This window comes from Branchiostoma belcheri, unplaced genomic scaffold (genome assembly GCF_001625305.1).
Source record: "Branchiostoma belcheri isolate BF01 breed outbred unplaced genomic scaffold, Haploidv18h27 scaffold14, whole genome shotgun sequence".
NCBI classification, from domain to species: Eukaryota; Metazoa; Chordata; class Leptocardii; order Amphioxiformes; family Branchiostomatidae; genus Branchiostoma; species Branchiostoma belcheri.
Genome location: NW_017802824.1, coordinates 1,498,234 through 1,519,511, shown reverse-complemented (window position 1 = coordinate 1,519,511; position 21,278 = coordinate 1,498,234). Strand labels below are relative to the sequence as shown.

Genomic DNA, 21,278 nt, shown 5'->3' with positions numbered 1-21,278 from the left:
CTTGTTGTTGATCGCTGTGTGTGACTGTTTTCCCCCGCGCTCTAATCCTCCCGCTACCGCAAACTCACCAAACACCTCGTCGCTGGGGGATTTGTTTGCCCAAACTCAATAAAGCGCGATAAGACTCTATCATCGACCTTGTTCAACACCTCGGCCGGCCCGATAAGGGGCATCTCCCGTGTATTAACCCCGCCGATAACCCCCAAACACCCGCTACACATTTCTCACCTGCGCCGGGCTCTCCGAGGTGGGAAAAATTTACTCTTCTGGGTGCGTCAAACATACCGAGGCCTTTGTGTGCACGGTGGCTTGTGGACTCTAGACCCTAAAACGCTCCATAGTCACTCTATCAATGGGTCGGGGGAAAGAAATCGGAACGATTAAAGAGAGTCCGCTGAAAGAGCCAGGTAAGGGGACAGGTATGGTTGATTTATCAATCACAACAGGTGTATGAATACAGCATCTTATCGAGGAAAGGTGGACGGAAAGATCCGCGGAGGTATTAAAAAACTGCCGGGCGGTTAGTCAGGCTTTTCGGCAGCGCTGTATCGCGGGACAGGTAAGCAATGATAACCAAACAGAACACAAATAATCGTACAAGGGTTTCTTTGCCATGTTTAAGCCATGTTATGGGTGTCGTGATTTGGGTACGTGTGACTCGGGGACACAGAAACAAGGAAATATCATGAAAAATAGTCTACAAGACAGGTACAAGAGGAGGAATTCCGGTCGACCCTGTGTTTTTTCTAAACATTAGATATTGTTCAACAGCGGAGCCCGGCCCACGGATAAATATTTTGCCAACATCAAACGATAATGTTTCCCTACACGTGTCGTGACATCCTTAGTTATATACGTACACAGTAGCTAACATGGGGGGAAAAGCTGTAAAACTACAACCCTTACACACATGTGCAGCTGTGGACCTGGAAGGTAAGATACCAGCACCATCGCTACATCGCCCGTACAACGCTATTGCTGGAAAATATTGAGCTCAAAGGTTAAGCCCCTCAACCTATTTCACAGCCTGTCATCGAAAACTAAGATGTTCCGTGGAGTTACGACCCCCCCCCCCTCCTTCAACGAAAAATCCCCCCCTGTGAAGTGAAACAACTATGGGCAATATAAGGCATTGATTGCTTCAAGGGAGACAGCCAATGAGAGAACGTGTAAACTTCAGCACTGACCAATCAAGTTCGCGGTCTCAGAACGTTCGGCTGATGATTAATTAGAGTTTTCCTTATACGCTTTGGCTAACATAAAGTTGCAGTCACCATCTATTATCACACACACAGGCACATGAACTTGTACATGTCACGCGGTCCTGGCCGAGAATATCTTTAAGAAAAAGAATTGCGAAGTCTTGAGAGAAGGTCGCGTCTTGAGTTATGGTAGTGAGAGCGGCAGATGTTTCGGGGTGACACAAATGTCCCGACAGAGTCATCCTTCCCAACTACTACAATCTAGGTGAGTAAAGCCTCATGCGTACAGGACATTCAATACGGTCTTCCCTCTCCGAAATACTCGGGCGTCCAGAACGTGATGTTCCCACCGTAATGCCACTCTACAGTACTCAACATGACAGAAGAAGTGTTCACTATTTTGTTCGGTGTTTATTTTGTCTGGTAGCCCATGCCCGATCGAAGAGGCGACCGGGGTTGAGGAAGAGTCTGGCCGGCTAAGTGTCGACGGAGAACCCGGTGATCAGACAAGGTATCATCGCACAACACACACACGTCAACTATAAACCACTGTCTCATTAAAACATCTCAGAAAGATAGCATCTCCATTTTCTTAATTAACCACAAAGTAGTGTCCTAATCAAAGTTAAGACATGAGCCACAAGATTTCCGTAAGAAAGTTAAGGAGCTGGTTAAAGAAAACATAAAACTACGAATAAAAGTTCTAGAAGCGAAAGATTTTGAGAGGAAAATTTCTCGGATTTAGCCGGGACATAAGATAAGACGAATGTCAATACTTGAAGTCCCGGTGTGCTATGGAGCATGTAATCAGCTACCACGCTTTCCTTCCTCGGCGATTCGCGAAGGGAAATGTTATGTGCATAGTATAAATACATTAGGGGGCGGGGAAAGGAGCGCTCGTGGCGGGCTGGTGACGTAGAGAGTGTGTGTGCATCTCATTCAGAGTAGAGAGAGAGTGGAGAGAGAGAGAATGCTCAGTGCATCGCCCATAGCGCACTGGTGTCATCCCCACGGGCACTCTCAATAACAAAAGCCGGTCCAGGTCACCACTGGGCGCGCAGACGGGACTTTGAGCCGGCGCACACGTACGTACCCGGACGGACGACGTCCACGCCAGACCCTACCGAGTGTCGACACGTCCTTGTCCGGTCAGCGGCACGGGCCCGGGGGGCACAGGAACCTCCGAGCGGTCTCAGAACACAAGAGTTACCGTTACAACTCGGGAGCACGCGGCCTGGCGTAGTAGTAAGTTTCAGCTGTTTGTGTCTGTGTCCGTACACAGACTATGTGTATGTATGTTGACTTGTTAACAAGAGTACGTGTGTGTGTGTGGTGGCATCTTATAGTGTAACGCGAGTCCCAAACATTCCTATCCTTTCATCATACTTGGTACTCAGAGGCCAAGGATTATAAATAATCTACAAACAGAGCCTGATTCCTTCCAAATCTTAGAGTAAATACAGACGGTACTTTTTTTTATGTCAAAGGAAGTTTTTGTTACGAGGGGAGGGAGGGTGTGAGTAGACCCGTCCGTTACATCATGTGAGGCCGGGTAGTCGGTGTAGGAATGTGATCACCAAACAGTGAGCTAACCGCCTCGTGTTGTCCCCTCCATGTCGGTCCCTGCAGGGTTGAAGCGATGAAGGAAAAGTCGAAGAACGCTGCCCGGACCCGGCGGGAGAAGGAGAACTATGAGTTCAGCCTCCTGGCCAAGCTCCTGCCGCTACCGTCTGCCATCACGTCCCAACTGGACAAGGCAAGCATCATCCGTCTCACCACCAGCTACCTCAAGATGAGGGCCGTGTTCCCCGAAGGTAAGCAAGCCACGCAAACACTCGGGCAGAGAAGCGCAGTCGACCGTAGAGGGTTTAGTGTCCTCTCGGTGTTTACGGTACGGGGTTTGGGAGGGCGTCGAGCTCGGGGGACATGTTGTCATCGTGGCGACCCAAAACAAGACACCGCGAACAGCTGGACAGATAGGCGGGCAGGCATGGTGGTCATCCCCGTGTCAGACAGACTTGCGTCTTCTTCAGGATCCCATCAAGCCTTGGCTTACTGTTTTACTAGCCGTGAAATGAGGGTTTGTCTCGTCTTTCTAGTAGTCGAGGTTCCTTGAGCGTGGGGTCGGCAGCGTTGTTCCGGTTCAACAGACCGGAGGCGAGGGGGGCACAGACCCGTTCCTGACCCGGCCGAGTCACGGAGAGAACCCCCCTTGCAGTCCGAGATACTCTCCCGTACGGCCCGAGTTTTTGTTACCCCACGCCGTAGACCAAACCGTAGAAATCGAGAGCAATTCCTCTCGCCGGGAACCTGAAAACAGAGCCTAACCTGTGCACAGTTCGCCTGGCGGGGTGTTAACGAGGGTGGGGGACCCCGCATCTGTTACCACCATACGAACTCCACTTCTCGCTTTTATTTTGGTGCGTCTTCCCATAATTAACTACAGCCGAGGTAACCATTTCTACTACACAATTCCCACCAGACAGTGACTAGAGAATATTTGCTCGAAAATGGTGTAGTTTCCCGAGTTTTAATGTTGTTCACGGGGGTGTTAATTGTGGGCCGTCACTTTCACACGAGTTTGTTTATCGTTCTCGAGTTCAGGTCCTATAGCTCGTTAGACCTCATTAGTGTATCACCGCCCTTCTCAGCGGTCTACAACCCAGAACTACCCTCCTACACAATGGGAAGTCATGGATCCTTGTAATAGCGCTCACTCCCGGTGTATGGTCGCCTATTATCTGAGAGGAAGTCTTTCAGCACCACATAGCACGGCCCATCGAGTCGTGAAGCACTGTGTAGCACCCCACACAAAATGTGTGTATTGGCCATTTTGTTTGAACACGTTATCGGTACCCGCAATCTTAGCTAGATCTCTCTTCTCTGTCGACCAGGCGAGGAAGCCAAGAGTGTTTACCCTATCCACCTTTTCACAATATATCCAGGTTATTCTATAAACTAAAACATATCGCCATTATCATAACGCTTGGGAGTATATACATGTAGGTTTTGTGTGATAAAACTCAGTAAAATCATCCCGACATTGAGAAGGTTGTTGGTTGTATTTAGAGTGTCGCCACTTGTGTACAGTATTTTTACTCAGGTTATATCAACGTTGGTTGATTTTATTACACCTTTTTCCACAAAGGCTTCCCCTGTTGAATTGTTGAACACAGCAGGCGCAATTATGCTATATTAGCCTTGCTTGCGGGCATACAAGGAGGGTTATTTAATTTACTCCGGCTTATTGTTCCCAACGTTTTAACAACTGTCATTTTGAAAGGTCCCAAGGCGAGCGCTTATACTTAACCGGTTGTCGGTTTGTACGGCAAAACTCGAAGGCATTCCAGTACCATTTTTATAAGAAATAGTCTTTTTCAAGTTACAAAATGGAAGGCTAAAGCGAGCAGTTATAATCTTCATGACCTTTGTTCAACGTTCAAGTTGTCAAACGTTTGTATATTTACAACACATACTATATACGGTGCATATCTCTACTGCACATATCTTAATTGTTTGCCATAAAATGATGCCTTATAGTGGACACAGGTGTGAAACGATTTTGAAGAACCGACCCCACGCAGGACCGAAGTGTGGCAGTTATATGGCGGTAATACAGGTTCACTTTGTACAGCTTGTTCAAGCACTATTGCTCGCTATCTCGGCCCTTGTACACCGTGTTTGTTCTCCAATAAATTGCCAAAGAAAACACAAAAGGCAAGTTTACCCAGCCGATAAGGATAATTTAAAAACGGTCCCCCACATAAAAGAGATTTAGAAAACGAGATATGTACGAGCTCGGGACCAATGTGGCTTTGTGTGAAATCAGTTTTTGAAAGAGTGGAAGTGGAGTGGACTGCGTTTTAAGTGGTCCAGAAAGCACGAATTTTCTACACCAGACGTCATGGACATGTGAGAACCCTTAACAAATTAAATATATTCAATAGCCTGGCGGGGTTTTATGTTGACAAACGTTAAGTGAAATTGCTGAAAACCTTCCCCCTGTGCGCGCGAAATTGCCATTGTTCTGGCTCGCGCGTGGGGCGGTGGAAAGTTTGGGGTGTAGTTTGGTGGTGGGGAAGTCGCGCTCGGTCTGTCTTTTGTCGGCTCTGATTCCGCGCACGTTGTTGTAACAGTTTGCATGTTAACTAGCTGGGTCCCGAGCTAGGCGTGTGTCACAAGATGGGAACAAATTGGGGAGATTTAGGGCGATAATCTCAGGACGGGTCCGCGCGGTTGAGAATGCCTCCGGGATGCGGGGAAGGGTGGCACTACGTGCCCGTCCATCGCGAGTTTCAATATAATGTATAATGCATACGTCTCCCTCTTGGCACGATATCTTTGTAAGGCGTGTGTCTGCCTCCAGAAATACAATTATACCTTCCACAGGAAACTTATTTAAGGGTCCACCAGTTAATAAGGACGAAGCTAGTTTCATAACTAACGAGGGTGGCCCAGTCAGTTGCAATCTTTGCAAATATATGTCGTCCATAATTCATCGGGAGATAGATCTAGCGTCTAGTCGCCACTTCCCAGTTAACTTTTCCCAGCTTTGTATTCAGAAATGGTGTTTGTCAACTTTTTTGTCGATTGTCCGTTCGTGATAAACTCTCGGCAAACAAGGCCACAATCCAGGGAATTTAGATGCAAATCCGCGCTGGTTAATTTGCCGGGATTTTTATAAGACCGGGGCAATCGGGAAGCCCAGGATTTTGTTTGCTGAGCTTTCTAGTTTTTAACGCCTTTTTATGTTGTCCCAGCGTGGTTCTATTACTTGAGTAAACTTGGGGGAAATTTACAAGGAGGGGCAAGGCTTTGTTCCCACGGATAGATATACCCAATAAGTTTTTGTGGGAGAACAAAAGGGGGCGTCAAAAACATGACAGCGTTAGAGAACCCCCGCCGGAGGACTCAAGATCGGCCGATAAGGCTTCAGCGGGCGACTGCTAGCTTCGTAGACTGATTTCTTTCAATATATAAATATATGCGTCGAAAAATACGTTACAAGACGGAAATATCATGATTCCAAGATGGCTTAGAAGTTGTAGACGGTAGTCAGACTAGGAAATTGCCGCAGTTCTTGTCCAGAGAAGAGGCGTAGTGCCTGCTCGTCTGTTGGCGGTAGTTCTGTGTCTCCGTGTCCGCCCGTGAGGTGTGTGGATGTCTGATGTAACGTCTCTCCTACCCACCAGCGCGGAAACACGTCCGTAACCAAGGTTACAGAGTGGCCAAACGTGCAAAGTCAAGTTTGTTGACAAATCGCTGGATATCTGGGGAGGCCAGGGCGGTGAAGTTGAGGAGTGCTCGGGGGGCAGAGGTTCGCTCTCACCCTGTATCCATGTGTGCCGTTCCCAGGCTTTTCTCCGGCTCCGAGTTCCGCCAGCCAGGAGAGGTCAAGTTTGTGTGTGGAGCCCGGGCGTCCTCCAAAACACGGAGTCGGTTCCCTAGGCGGTATTCTCTGCACCAGAGCCAGGCCTGGCGGTTCCCTGTCCACCGTGGTGTATTCTCTGTCAGGTCTCGTGCGCTGATTAGCTAAATATGATTAATTGGTGTAATTAGTGGGGATGATGAGAGGCAGTGACAGCGCGAAGCCGCAATGTCCGCCATCTTACCACTATCTCCTGGGTCGCTCAGATTCTATCGTGCGCTTTGAGGTCGATCGGTATTTGAGCTGTTTTCGCGTAAATTCCTCTTGTACATTGTTGTCTATGCGGGTAAACTTTCAGCTTTGGGTATGATCTGTCCACATATGTCTTTTGGTGACAATTAACTTTTTCTTTGAATGCTCACATTTCTCGTACACCCCATACAATTTGACATTGTAACATCTGTACCCTTCGTTGTAGTTTTCAGTTTTGTCCTAAATATATACATTGTATACCATTGCGCCACAAAAAGTTTATTACACCCAAATTTGAAGCGTGTAACGACCATGTCCAAATTAAAAACTTTAAAACAGTCTACGTGACATGATCTTCCTCGCATGGCCGCCTCCGAAATGGATGTACCTTAACCCTGGACAGCTGTGCCTATCACCCAACCTGCGCGCGAAAATAATAAAAAAAGGACAAGCTAATGACAAGACGATCACTCAAACATCAGACGACCCTTTGTCTTTACCCACAGAAACAATAGCGCTGTTTTTACAGAGATAAGATCGTACGAGGTTACCTAGGGGATTAGATAGCCATCTTTTATTTACTAATAACGTTTTGAGCGTTTTTGAACCCATGGATCATCTACGCTTGACTTGGTAGCTGACTTGATATATAGTTTACAGCAGGGGCACCCAAAACTCATAAATCTCGGCCCGATCTTTAATTAAAAATCAAATTACCCAACTAGAACGATTACAGGCAGAGTCATACACATTGTTGGCCAAATTAAACATTATTGTAGTATATAATGCGTGATATACACTTATATAAGGTATGTAACCTTGTCGTAATAGACCCCCTTGGATTGGGCATTGTAACTTTTTTTAACCTGATTTATGACAATTACCCCCGTATTACCCAACAAATCTTTGTAATGAAGGTTCATACAATATATGCACTTGTTCGTCAGTGTATATTAAACGTGTTATAAAACCTTCATTCCAATAGTGTATGATACGGCGCGGCTACATCAAAAGGATTTTTGTATTCCATGTACAAAGATAAGATTTGGTAGCGTTTGGTAGTGAGTTATGTATTATCATCCGATGTTTTGGGTACGTTATTGTAAATTTCTTCAAATTTTCTTCATTTATGTGTAGTTTTGCACTTGCAATATCTTTATGAAACACACAGGAGTTATATTAAATGTGTATACGCTTCTGTGTAACATCAGATTTGAATACAGCTGGATAAAACAAAAGTTTATCTCACAGTAACGTATGTTTCCACTAAAATCAGCCCAACGATGTTTACTTTAGCGTGAGATAGGGTGCGTAGTTCGGTAGCAATGCCTTACATATCGCAATGAGCACGCCTGACTTTCAGTCGAGACTAAAGCTTGTTGTCAAGCCCCGTCAAGGGCTGGGTTGTCACCGGTTTGTTTTTTTGAATGGACCCCTTGTTTTTAAACCTTGCACATTTCCGATTTGAAATGAAAAGGAACGTTAAAATATTCTCAAATATTCTATCTTTTTTGATGATCTATAAAAACCTGTTCTTTGAATACATTTATACAACATGGTTTAAAATGGTGCGTGTATACCTAGAGTCATATATAGAATTCGAGTGATAGTCAGATGTTGAATACTGTAGCAAAATTTCACGGTCTGAGAAAAATGGACATGTTCACGGAACTATATGTTCACGGTGGTGACAGGTGCAGGAAAAAGAAAGTCCAGGAATTATTTGTTAACTGTAATGATAAGTTCACGGTACAGAAGCGACAGTGAAAACAGTGAACATAGAAGTACCGTGAAAAAAATCAGGAATTACAATATGCACAATTAATTTTCTAAATATTTAGTCGCATTGAGACATTAGTATTAGGGATATTACCTTTTAAAAGGGGTGTGTTTTTCTGAAGGTTTGGTGTTGTCGGTTGAGTCTTTTTTGTGTGTATAGGGATGCAAAGTGATGGATAGCCTATTAGTTTTGCCTGGAGCGCCACAGTATAGGTAAATAGGATCACGGAATCCTCAAAACAGACGATATTAACCTTTTTGTTTTAACTCAATATTCCTACTCACAAAATGACTACCTCTAATGTTGTCTCTAATGTATCTATTTAACCGTGCTATATGTACCTGGATGGCTTTGTAAATGTTACTGTTACAATAAAAGCTTACAGAAACAATGTTATGTCCTAAACAGCGTATTTGTCGGTAATTTTTCCCCTATATCCGGTAGGTGGTGTGTAACAGGTTGTTGGGGTGGTTTCCTTGAGTTGTTGACCTCTGGTTCACCTCGGCACGGTGCCCCGGACCGTCTGTGGCATGTCGCTCGGGGCAACGTTCCGCCAGGCCCGTCACGGGACGGGCTCCGTATCGGTACCGCCCCGCGGGGGATATGTCCTCGCTAGTCGAACCTGACACTAATCAATTGTCCCCTAGAGGGATAGATAGATAGATCTAGTGCCCAATCCCATTCAGGCATCCACCAAGCGAATTCGAACAACAGTAGGCGGAAAACAAGTTGAGTAAACTTGGTTGTGACCAGGACAAACTGAGTTGCTTCTACAGAAAGTCGGCCATGTTTGTCAGTTTAGTTCTCCCATGTGCCCGGTAAATTGACAATTCAGCTCACTACAAAAACATTTCTAAAACACATCCAGAGAAACTGGCGAAACCCCTGAAACATTATTACCTTTGAAGTTATGAAAAAGCATTTTTAAATTGCTCTCATTTTTTTCAACACATTAGCAGTGAGCAGGAAATGCCATCAAGTTCAACTATCTTGATAAGTCTGTTACCCCCGTTCTATTTTTTTTCTTTCCATCCTTGTCTTGTCTGTGAACCACAAAGCTAAAGATAAGATCTTCTGGCACTCAGTGCGTTCAAAAAACAAAATAAGACTGCATTCTAGCTAAGTTCACTGTCTTTTTGACATTCTCATTTGAAATGTCTTTCCAAAATTTAAAACGGCAATTTTCTTACGTATTTTACGGCGCTTATACGTCGTGTTGTCAGTATCAAGAATGCGTTTCATCAGAATTCACAAGGTCAATTCTACGTCATTAGTAAAATTGCACTGTATTCGGTAAAATTGCACTGTATACTAATACCATTGTACTGTATTCCGTAAAATTGCACTGTACACTAATACGATTGCATTGTATTCCGTACAATTGCACTGTGTACTAGTACAATTACACTGTATTCCGTAAAATTGCACTGTATACTCTGGCACCCCTGTACTAGTACTAGTGGACCTTAGAATCTAGTATATCTTATTACACCATCATGTTGTGCTGTAAAGTAGCTAGACGAGCCCTACTCAGTACGAAAGTCAAGACCCCCAAGGACTAAGGTTAATCCTACATTATGAGTGGTTTCCTGTAGAGATAGGGGGCCTTATCTTCCGAACAGTCGACCCTGGGATCACTTCAGCTGCTGTATTGTTTCTACAACAATAGAGTCAAGGAGAGGACAGCTAGCTTCTGGGCAGTCGAGAGGGTGCTTCATGTTTGGTGCATGCTTCAAGTTTTCCTGCTATTACTTTCACGGTGTTATATAAATTTCGGGATTTTGAAACAAATTGTTACACCTGTTGAAGTACCGTGTATTCTCACTTGACAATTTCTTAAAATTGCATGTTTCTACATGTATTGTGGAATGGTAGTTTTGGAGGTAAAACTAAGGGCGTGTAAAAAAGATCAAAATCTGAAGTTAAACTTTTTAGTAAACAATGTGCATGTTGTTTTGTCGGCCCAACAGAAAGTTGATGAAAATATAGTTTCCCACCTAAATTTAGTTTTCCACATAAATTATCTGCTAAAGTAGTGGTCAGTTTTGCCCTGCTGAAGTAGTGGTCAGTTTTGCCCTGCTGAAGTAGTGGTCAGTTTTGCCCTGCCGGAAGTAGCGGTCAGTTTTGCCCTCCTGAAAGCAGTGGTAAGTTTTGCCCTACCGAAAGTAGTGTCAGTTTTGCCCTGTTGAAGTAGTGGTCAGTTTTGCCCTGCTGAAGGTACGTAGTGGTCAGTTCTGACCTCCCGTGTGTCCGGTGGGACGGGTGTCCCCTGCACGACCCTGGCTGTGGTCTGACAAGACTGGCACGTGGTGGTCAGACAGACAGACAGTATTGTCTCAGACTGCCCCGCCTGTGGGACTAGCCTCGTCTACCAGGCTTCGGGAGGCGACTGGAAAGAGTAGAAATCGGCCAAATGGAGAGATAACATGTCAGGGGAGTTGGTCCTCTAGAGAGTATAGTTTGCCGCGCCCGAACTGTACTCTTTAGCGGACCAACTCCCTTGGCATGTTATCTCTCTATTTGGCCGATTTCTTTACTCTTTCCAGCCGCCTCCCGACGCGTAGTAGAGGCTATGGGGGACGAGCTGTGCTCTACATCACTTCCACAAAAATATAACGATGTCTTTGTCCATTTCTATCGACTTTTTATATCCTGTATCATATCTTTCCTAGTGCAACTTGGACAAACCTTCCATCCAAAACATGTCTGTTCTTTTATCCCTACTAAAAATGAAAAGAGCGTTGAATTTTCCTAATGATAGTTTTTATTTTATTTTGTATCTGTATTTGTCGAAGAAATAATAATATATGCAGTATTGAATGAATATATAGGCATTGTTTTGGTTGTTTGGTAACGTTGTCCAGATGTGATGCAACCATCCTTATTCTAAGAAGTAAATAAACAAAATGTGGAAAGTCGTGTATTTGGAGAAACAATATTATCAGCACGTATCTTTTTACTTTACTGTTCTGTGTTTGAACGATAAATTTTGTCGAAGAGTCGATTCTTTCTTTGGAAGAGGTATTAGGAATATTAGAACCTAACTTTTGAACTAGTACTAGAAACCTATCCAACAACTACTGCGTGGAGAACACACATACGTAGATGTGCTGTAATCTCCAAGCAGATCTTTTTTGGTGGCATTATCCATGACAAGTATCCATTTGCCAGGCAGTTACCATTTATTTGTCAACCGAAGTTAGGCTGGCGAAAAAAAAGAGATACCAGTGCAAAAGAGAGCCAAATAAAAACTCCAAAACATGCCAAAATAAGCTTATAGAGCTTCGAGAATATGGAAGTGCTTTTTTTCCTTTATCTGAGTTCTGTGCCTCACGATGACACCACACGTTCTGTATCTAGTAATCTACCCCCGTCGCATCCCCTGCAGCTTCTGTTTGTGTAAAGTTGAGCCTCAACTGTCACAATGATAATTACAGCAATCCTAAATACCGAATTGTCATGTCCCCTACACTGTAGCGGATCCCGTGAGGGGTAAGTCGATCCGCCGGGGGAGGAGCACCCAGCCGCGCGGGCCGCGGATCTAGTTACCGCCGATGATTGATGTGCGACTATCCGCTACGCTATCCATGGTACCACCTCTGACATGTCAGTAATTCCGTGGGGGTCAGACGAGCGGTCAGGGTGGCAAGAAGGGGGTACAGAGCGCTCCTCCTCCTTCACGTGTTTCTTTAGTATCATTTCGCGCTACTTTTTACCTCAGAAGTCTCAGATACAGACCCGTGAAGATGTATCTGTTGTCGCAGTGAAGATGTGTCGTCTGATGTTGTGTCAGGGTGTGTAGGGAAGCGCTGGGAACGAGATGAGGGGTCAGAGGTGAACATTCTAAGCTGGCGTCATGCTGGGTGTGTGTATCGTGCCCCTGGTGTAACGTATAACTCTATTTATTATGTTTACGTTATACATTGCCAAAAGGGTCGGCCGTGGCATCGGCGGTTTAGTCCAAGCCATGGCCAAAACGATACATTAAGTTAAAAGTGGCAAACGGTTCTACGAAACGACTTTCTATTCAGTCAGTTGTCAAAGCCAAGAGAATACTAAAAAATTATATTATAGCGTTTATATCAATAAAAATATGGATTAAAACCATCGAATAGAATATCGCGCCTATATAAGAAGGCTACAGAAGTTAGCAATGCACTTACTAGAGAACACTAGTTTTTACGAAAAACTAGGAGGAATGATAGAACGTTCAAGATGTTAGGGAGCATCTTTAGTTGGTAGACGCATTTGACATTTTGAAATAATGTATTATCCGTATTTAGTATGGAGTATTTGAAAAGTATAGTATTGAAATCAAGTTCTTGAAAAAATGCTCTTTTTCGGGCGTTCTCAAATCGCAAAGACGAGTTAGTTCCATGTCAAAAGCAGCACTCACAATGTACTCTACATATGATTTACACATCATCGCATTGGGAGGAAGAAATATCGCTACAGACACATAAGTCCACATAGCTGAGATTCCGTTGTACACTTTTGTTCTTTCCCTTTCCTGTGGTCCTGAGCCGTAACAAGGGTTTCTCAGTTCCCCTTATAAGTACCACAGCCTGGGACAGTGACAGAGATTTATGGCAGAACGGACTAAAGGACATATTGAGTCTATAATACCATTATTATCTCTGTCTATAACAGGTTAATGGAAACGTCGTTATTGCTGCCCCAATCACCCCCTATATACGCCACCTGTCTCGCTTCCGTAGCTTTAATTTGGGCAGGAAGGAGCGGACCATATTTAACGGGAGAGCGGGCGAAAATTTACGGCACCGCGCGCGGGGTAGTGCGCTCGGTTCGGTACTTTGCTGACGATGGCAGTTTGAGCGAGTTTTCGTGCTGACGGGGGGAATTTTTTTTCGCACAGGAGCAAAACGTTTTGTGGAATCACCTGTGCGCAGATGCGAAGGTCACAAGCATCTGTCACAGGTGCGTGGACAGGTGTATGTTTACCTGGGCGGTGAAGAAGCACCAAGCAGCTGATAGCTATCTGTTCACACGGTTGACATAGCAGGTGTAGCAAACATTAAACTCTACGCACGATGCGACAACCAGCTTACGGCGATTACGACTTGATTGAGTTCTCAATCTATTCAACCTGCTTGGTTCGCTGGCAAAATTAAAGTCTTGTGATAGTATCATTTAGATATAAAACAAATTCGCTATTGAAACAAATCTTGCGTTACAATGTCTTGGGGTGGTGGGACTACGGCGCACAGATATGTCAACTTTGTGTATTTAAATGTTAATAGTACTTTTTATTTGTTTTATTTAATTTGTACTGTTAATATAAGTTATAAACTTGAGTGCAGCGTCACACTGTCCTCTCATGTTTTGATGTTTTGATGAATAAAATTTTTAAAAAATGTAATTCGGCTTTGCTTTTATTTCAGTCCAAGGCGCGTAAGGAAAGAAAAAAACACACACACGTCTAGTTTTTAGGGTTAAGACGGCTGGATTTCGGACAAAAAAACGTAATCTCAGTCATTTAGCAAAATTGGAAAAGTGTCGGAAAGTTGGCATCCCGCCCAGACCAGGTCACCCCCCGGCAGACAGCCCTATTCCAAGTGTTATTCTATTCCATCACCGGACTATCGCATTTCCGTCTAGGTTTTCCTAAACAAGACAGGGCTAGCCGTGCCCCCTCTCTCCTCTTGACAACAACAAATGTACAAACAAACAGGTAGGAGAAGTGTGCTCTCCAAGCAGAGGTTTAGGTTTTAGCTTATTTTTGGCGTGTTTTTAGGCATTTTTATCGGCCCGGTTTCTTTTTTGCACTGCAATTTTGGCACAAGAAAATTGTTGGGTTGGCGTAAAAAAATTCCAGTGCAAAAAAGAAACCCCGATAAAAAAGCATAAAAATACACCAGAAAATAAGCCCAAACCCAAGCCTCTGCTTGAATGATATGACAAGTTGAAGTCCTCTTCTTTGCAAGCTCTGAAGAGAAGACCACTTCCTGTCTATGTACACAAATACACAATATTAGGCACTCGCCAACGTCGACAGGAATTATGAGCCAAAACCCAAACCTCTGCTTGAAGAATAGGAGAAGTTGAATTCCCCCTCCCCTAGCTATTAACTACTACGCACGCCACCCGACCGGAGAAATTCCACCGTTACCCACGCCACGGGGATTAGCGGAAGTCTAGTCGGACGCAGGTGCATGTTGGCCGGGAGAGCTGCTGTAGAAGGCCCCGGTAAAGCCCAGGAAAGAACGGCACGCTTCCTGGGATTATTCTGCGGTTAGAACGAAGTCAAACTTTTGTCCTCAGCTACTTCTGTCCTCAATGATGTTAGAAAGCATCGGGCGGACCCTCAAGGATTGGGTGTAGATTATTTTTTGAAAGCATTTTTTCTTTGAAAGCATATAGAGAACTGTAGTAGTTTTTAGCATAGGGTTTACTATATACGCGACAGTAAAATACATGTAGGGAAAGGTAAGGACATCTGACGGATTTGATACTTTGTATGTTTATGAGAATGTCAGGATGTCAGTAAAAATGCGATGTTTTCTGGTGTCTTCTGTTGTAAAATTTTAGCGTAACAAAAGTCTTCAGAAAACATGACCAATACTCATACTTGAAATGAAGATGAGTTTATGTATCTGTTTGCAACGAAATTGGCCACAAGTTACACAGAAAATTAATATTAGAGTCTGCAATTGTCATCCTGAAGGACGGATTTCGATCGTAACAATATGACAGTGATAAATTTAAAAACAGTTTCCGAATCTTTCTCGATTTCCTGACAAAACGCTAATGTCTGACCGGTAGACTGCGGCATGGGAAAAGAAGCTAACTAAAACCCCATTTAGACAAGAAAAGTCTATTTAATTTTAATCCGACAACAATAATACGCTGGTCACAGGGTCAGTGTGTGTCTGTGAAGGTACTTTACTTGTGTGTGTGTGGATGTGTGTGTGTGTGTGCCCCCGTTTTTTCCACATGTGGAAATCTCCCGGGTACACCACATCCCCAGACAAACGACATTTCAATCGAGCGCTGCCCGCCGGCTGAACGGTTTAGCAGACGCGGGCGGGCCTGGCGAGCTGGCCGGGTGATCGTGGGTGGGCGACGGTCGACCCATCTTCACGTCAATCAAACCTACTGTCCCACAAGATACTGGAGTTCCTAAACCACAAAATACAGTGTAGCACGTCCTTGTCTTCTGCTTCCGTTTACAAACTAAACGTAGCTTCTTCAAGTCCTACCGAAGCAAGTTCTCTGCCAAGTGCACAAAAGTGTACATACGTTTACTGATTTTTTTAATACACGTCTGTTTAGTGCGACGGTATTAGAATAAAAATAGATATAATTGAGTTATTTAGTCGATGTCTTGTTCTCACAGTATATGACGGCATTGTCTTTTGCTTCCGGTCCGTTTCCAAACTAAACGTAGCTTCCTCTTCAAGTCCTGCCGCAGCAAGCTCACAGCCAAGTACACAAGAGGATACATACGTTTACTGATTTTTTAATACACGTCTGTTTAGTGCAACGACATCAGATATAATTGAATCATATAGTCGACGTCTTGTTCTCGAGATAGGAGTAGAATGTACGAGACACATTTTGGAAAGTCAGAGACAAAATTAGAGGATAGTTTCTTTTGCAAAGGGTCTGCGCTTAGTAGTGTGCAGCAGTGATGTTGTCACGGTCATTGACGTTCTGCTTTGTAGTTCAAGTTCATAAAAACATCGTGCATACAATGATATATAGATAAAGAATATAGCGTTACTATTCGTTACTTTGTATAATATTATTAAGGAAAACTAGCGGTTTTTTCTGTATAGTTCAGAGGGACACTGATGTGTCAGGACTCAGGGGGAAGTTGTTTTCACAACGCCATGTTCTGTCTCGGTGCTCTCATGTGTAGCCTCCGTAGCAGGCTTATAGAACTGGGGGTTTGGTGGTCTTCGGCTGTTTTCTGATCAACCCAGTTCTTAAAACGGGGGTAATTCAACCAGGCCGGCAATGTTGCAATCAGAAAATAGCACATAAAAGCTCCCAAAGACACTGAATACCCCCAAACCTCCAGTTTTTGGCATTCTATGGAGGCTATCTCATGTGGTGGTCACACCACTAGATTGCAGATTAAAACAGCGACTCTAGCGCTCTAAATCTTCCAACACCCCCTCCTATTCATCACAAAAGGTTTAAAAGCCATTAGTTAAAACCGTGGATTTGTCAGGGATCTAAAATTAAATTAACGGTGTGTAAAGAAGCTTGGATAAGCCAAGCCGATCCCCAGGAGAAATGTGTGGAATGTACTGTTTCAGTGTCGGTATTCAGGGGGTATTTACTGTTTCTTGTACCCTTAAATGTAGGACATCCAATGCAATTTCAGGGCGAAAAAAATGAAAATATTATGGATGAAGAAATCTGTCTGATATTGACATTTATTGCCATTTCTTAGCACATTTTCATCATCATTTCATACTTTAAGCGTTTGAAATAGCCACAAAGAAGCCACATGAGGAATTCCTTTATTTTTGGGTACCACCAATAAGTAGCTAGAACCCAGCCTACGATATGCAAACGTAGCAACAGTTTTCCGTCAGCGACATCGCATTTTTGCCTCACAGATATCAGTATGCTATGGGATAAGGTTGATTCAACTTACTACATTAAAAGTATGACCAGAAAATAGACTTTGGAAATCCTGGTTTGCCACCCTGAAAAAAATCCAGACCATGGTCGTAGGTTTCAAAGGAGAACAGTACGTGTTGCAGGTATACACATTCAAATGTACGAGAATGGTGCTATCTTCTTGAATGTTAATCGTTCCACATGTGTTTGAACGCTAGTTTGCAGTAGTGAACATAACATGTACAATGCACAATATGCAATGGCAATATACGTAAACGTACTGTGCTTGAACTATCGCTTGTGGTGTTAGATATTGACAGACATCCACAAAAAGAATGTAACGAAATGTAAAACATTTAACCAACGGGAGGAATTCGCCATTTTTAAACGTTAATGTTTGTTTTGGTACTTTAAAATCTCAAGGGAAATACACACGTGGTTACAACTGGGCATTTGACGTTGGATCTGGAGCAACTTTAGATCGTTTATGAATGTAGATTATCATGCGCAGATTATATAGATACCATATCGATTTTAAACATTTTTGTGGTTGCTTATAATTAATACATGTATACATTTTGCACAAGATATACAGTGACACTACGGTGGGATAGAAACAACTGAATTGGATGGTTCTTACTATTATAGCAGTGTAAAGAAAGTTTATTGCATATACTTGCCCGAGGGCTAATTGCAGTTACAAACAACATAAGAAAAAAAATACAGTGGTATATGAGACTATATCTACGTCTAGCATTATACTATATTCTACAACATACATGGTACTAGTTTTACTGGGTTTGACTTCTTCTTTTTAGGCAATGGAAGACGAATTTACCCACTTCTTCTATAATATGTGGGTTCTTTGATAATAATATATTTTTTCAGAAGATACACAGTGACACTACGATGGGATAGAAAGAACTGAATTGGATGGTTACTGTATGAATTGTAGATGTTCATGTTATGGCTGTGGTGTAAAAACCTTTACAAACATTTGTGAACGGAAGTAGGTTACAATCCAAGGTCAACTTTGTTGTCGTCTTAACACGAAGTGACAGAATTCCAACATGTTGTAGCGGTAGAATGTAAAGCATCTGTACCATACACATATCATATATTATTGCAAATATTATTGCAAATATTCGCAAACGTGTTAAAACAGAAAAATGAATGTAGGAAAATAACTACATACCCTACTATAAATTTACAGCTGAAGAGAGCCCTGTTTTGACGTATGATGCAAGTATTTTATAGTTCAGTTTTTGGAGTGGATAATAAATTTGGAACACTAGATATACACTGACTTGTTTAATACCGTTGGTTGTTGAATTTCGTTACAATTTTTCATGCGCACATCTTTAAAAATGACACATAATTTCAAATATGACTTATGGAAGAATAGAATAGAATTGACTGTAGGTACAGTCAGATATTGCTAAACGGTGATAATTTAATTCTATATAAACCCTTTATTGTATTTTGTCATTGACCAGTGCATGGAGAAGCTGTAGTGTTTATTGAAGATCCATTCTTGTACGTTTGGTTTACATCAGAGTGACGAAAAGAGCCCACATTTTGGGCGGTAATACTTTAATGCGAGGGGCAAGCCTTAACAAGGCGGCAAGGTTTACATCTTGACCAGCGCTCTGTCGGTCCATGCTTGGGTTGTAGCGTGTAAGCCCGAGATTGTAGGTGAAAATTGCTTGTGTTCATAGCGAATGGAGCTCAAATTATCCGTACCGCAGTGTTGGGTAGAACTCTCAACCGGGGCACTTTTACTTCCACACGCGCATGTCCGACAGATCCTCAGCCGAAGAAAGGCGCAGTTATGTTTGAGTGAAAGTGCCCCCGAATGTTTAGGGAAGATTATCCCCCCGTTAGCTAACACCATCACACGGACGGGAAGAAAAAAAAAAGTTGTGGAAGATTTTCGTCGGAAGTGTAGAGTTTTTAAAACGCTGTCCGGGGGGTAGAAGTTGTTTTAGAGCAACGGTAACATGAGAAAACCTTCCTTTATAATCTACCAAAGAGGCACCGAGGGCGAATTTCTACTCTCCAAGCAGAGGTTTGGGTTTGGGGTTATTTTTGGCGTGTTTTTAGGCTTTTTTATCGGGGTTTCTCTTTTGCACTGGAATTTTTGGTTGGGTAGGAAAAATAAAATTCAGTGCAAAAGAGAAACCCCGACAAAAAATCCTAAAAACACACCAAAAATAACCCCAAACCCAAATCTCTGCTTGGAGAGTAGCGAATTTCTAGAACAGGAGGGCCCCGCAGTGGTAATACGTTTTCTGTCAATATAGAAATGTTTTAGTCATGTAATTACTCTATCAGCCGGTTCGTGAGGTACATGTAGGACAAGCAATTAGAAGGGTATCAGCGGCGGAGGCGGGGACGGTTTGCATTTGGTCCCCGGGAAAGCCACATCACACGCGCGGGCTACAATTGGGTCTCCATCCGCCCGTGAAGGCTTGCGTCAAAAAAAAAAAAGAAGGGCGGTATTTACCCTCTGTTTGACACCCGGGGTTTGTTGTATATAGATACAGGTGCGCTGGGAGGGACTGGGGTTGGGTTGCAGCTTGTAAAACAAACGGTGGCGTTGTGGCTGATGGCACCTGACTTTTTTTACTGTGGTGTGGGCCGCGCCCCGCGACAACACATCAATCGTACACACACAAACGTACGGGATGTGACAACCACCGAGATTGACAGTACAAGATCCACCGCGACAAGCACGGCTCAATCGGGTTGTCAAGCACGGCCTGGAAAATTAGGAAACACGGCTAAGGATGACTGGCTCATCGCTGTCTATTTCAGTGGCATCCTGTAGCCGTACAAGTTTTTTCCCCATGTTTAAGCTTGACCATAAGAAAACTAATCGCATGGACAATGGTTCAGATTCGTTCACTGGCTCATCATGTCTATTTGCAAGGACATTCTGAAGCAGTCTTTCCCCATATTTTGAGCTTGACACTACGAAAACTAATCGCATGGACACTGGTTCAGATTCGTTCTAGCTGCGTTCAATAAAATCTAGATGTCTATATGGACAGTATTTTTTTTATCTTCTGGGCTATTCGAGTTGAAGAGAAAATGTCGACAGTTCTGTATGTTGTGACATTTTCTCATAGCGTTTTTACACGGAAGAGCTACATGTCTATATATTGGCTGTGAGAGAGACATGGCACTGTTGTAGCCTTCCCATAGCCTCTACCGGGTGCAGCAAACTGCACTCTATAGAACAACTCCCCTGGCATGTTATCTCTCTATCACGGTGGCCAAGTTCTACTGTTTTCAGCTGCCTCCCGAAGCCTGTTAGATGCCTTCCAATGCCGCGATGCATTCGTTCTCCCACTACACTGGACACTTTCAAACAAGGCCCTTTCACTGCACACAGCCCCCAGCCTTGTTTGACTTTCAGATTTCGGCCCGACACCCTAGAACACAGAGGAAGCGATCAGTCCCAGTCCCCGTCAGCTCAGACCTCCGGTGAAGTGTCTGCAATTGGCCGCTGAAAAGACTGTTAATCCCGAAGGATTCAATCCCTCTTCCCGTTACAACATTCCCCTTGCTCTTATACCTGGGGATTTCTTTCCTCAGCTTTCCAAACAGTTATTGCGAGTATCGAATTATATAGAAGCCTTTTCGTTGTTGTTTCTTTCATTCTTTACCTTCGCGGCCCCAAATTTGACAGAAGAAAAAAAAACGAAAACATTCCCCTAGCTCTTATACCTTGGGATTTCGCTTCCCAGCTTTCCCAAACAGTTATTGCGAGTATCAAATTATACAGAAGCCTTCTTGTTGTTGTTTCTTTCATTCTGTACCTCCGAAGCTTTGCCGCCCAAAATTTGACGAAACAAAACATTCCCCTCGCTCTTAAACCTTTGGATTTCTCTCCCCAGCTTCCCAAACAATTATTGCGAGTATCAAATTATACAGAAGCCTTCTTGTTGTTTCTTTTTTTTTTACTTTCGCCGCCCCAAATTTTGCGGAAGAAAACATCCCCCTTGCTCTTATACCTTGGGATTTCTTTCCTCAGCTTCCCAAACAGTTATTGCGAGTATCAAATTATACAGAGGCC

The 21,278-nt window shown here is 43.6% G+C and overlaps 1 protein-coding gene across 1 annotated transcript in view; it reads left to right on the top strand.

The window, feature by feature from the left end:
* The first annotated feature begins 2,114 nt into the window (after nucleotides 1–2,114).
* Nucleotides 2,115–21,278, top strand: part of LOC109464723 (single-minded homolog 1-like) — a 46,873-nt gene continuing 27,709 nt past the window's right edge. The window contains exons 1-2 of the mRNA XM_019761791.1: nucleotides 2,115–2,447; nucleotides 2,832–3,016. Coding sequence (XP_019617350.1) covers nucleotides 2,842–3,016 — 175 coding nt within the window. The 5' untranslated portion in view covers nucleotides 2,115–2,447; nucleotides 2,832–2,841. The remainder of the gene's footprint in view (nucleotides 2,448–2,831; nucleotides 3,017–21,278) is intronic.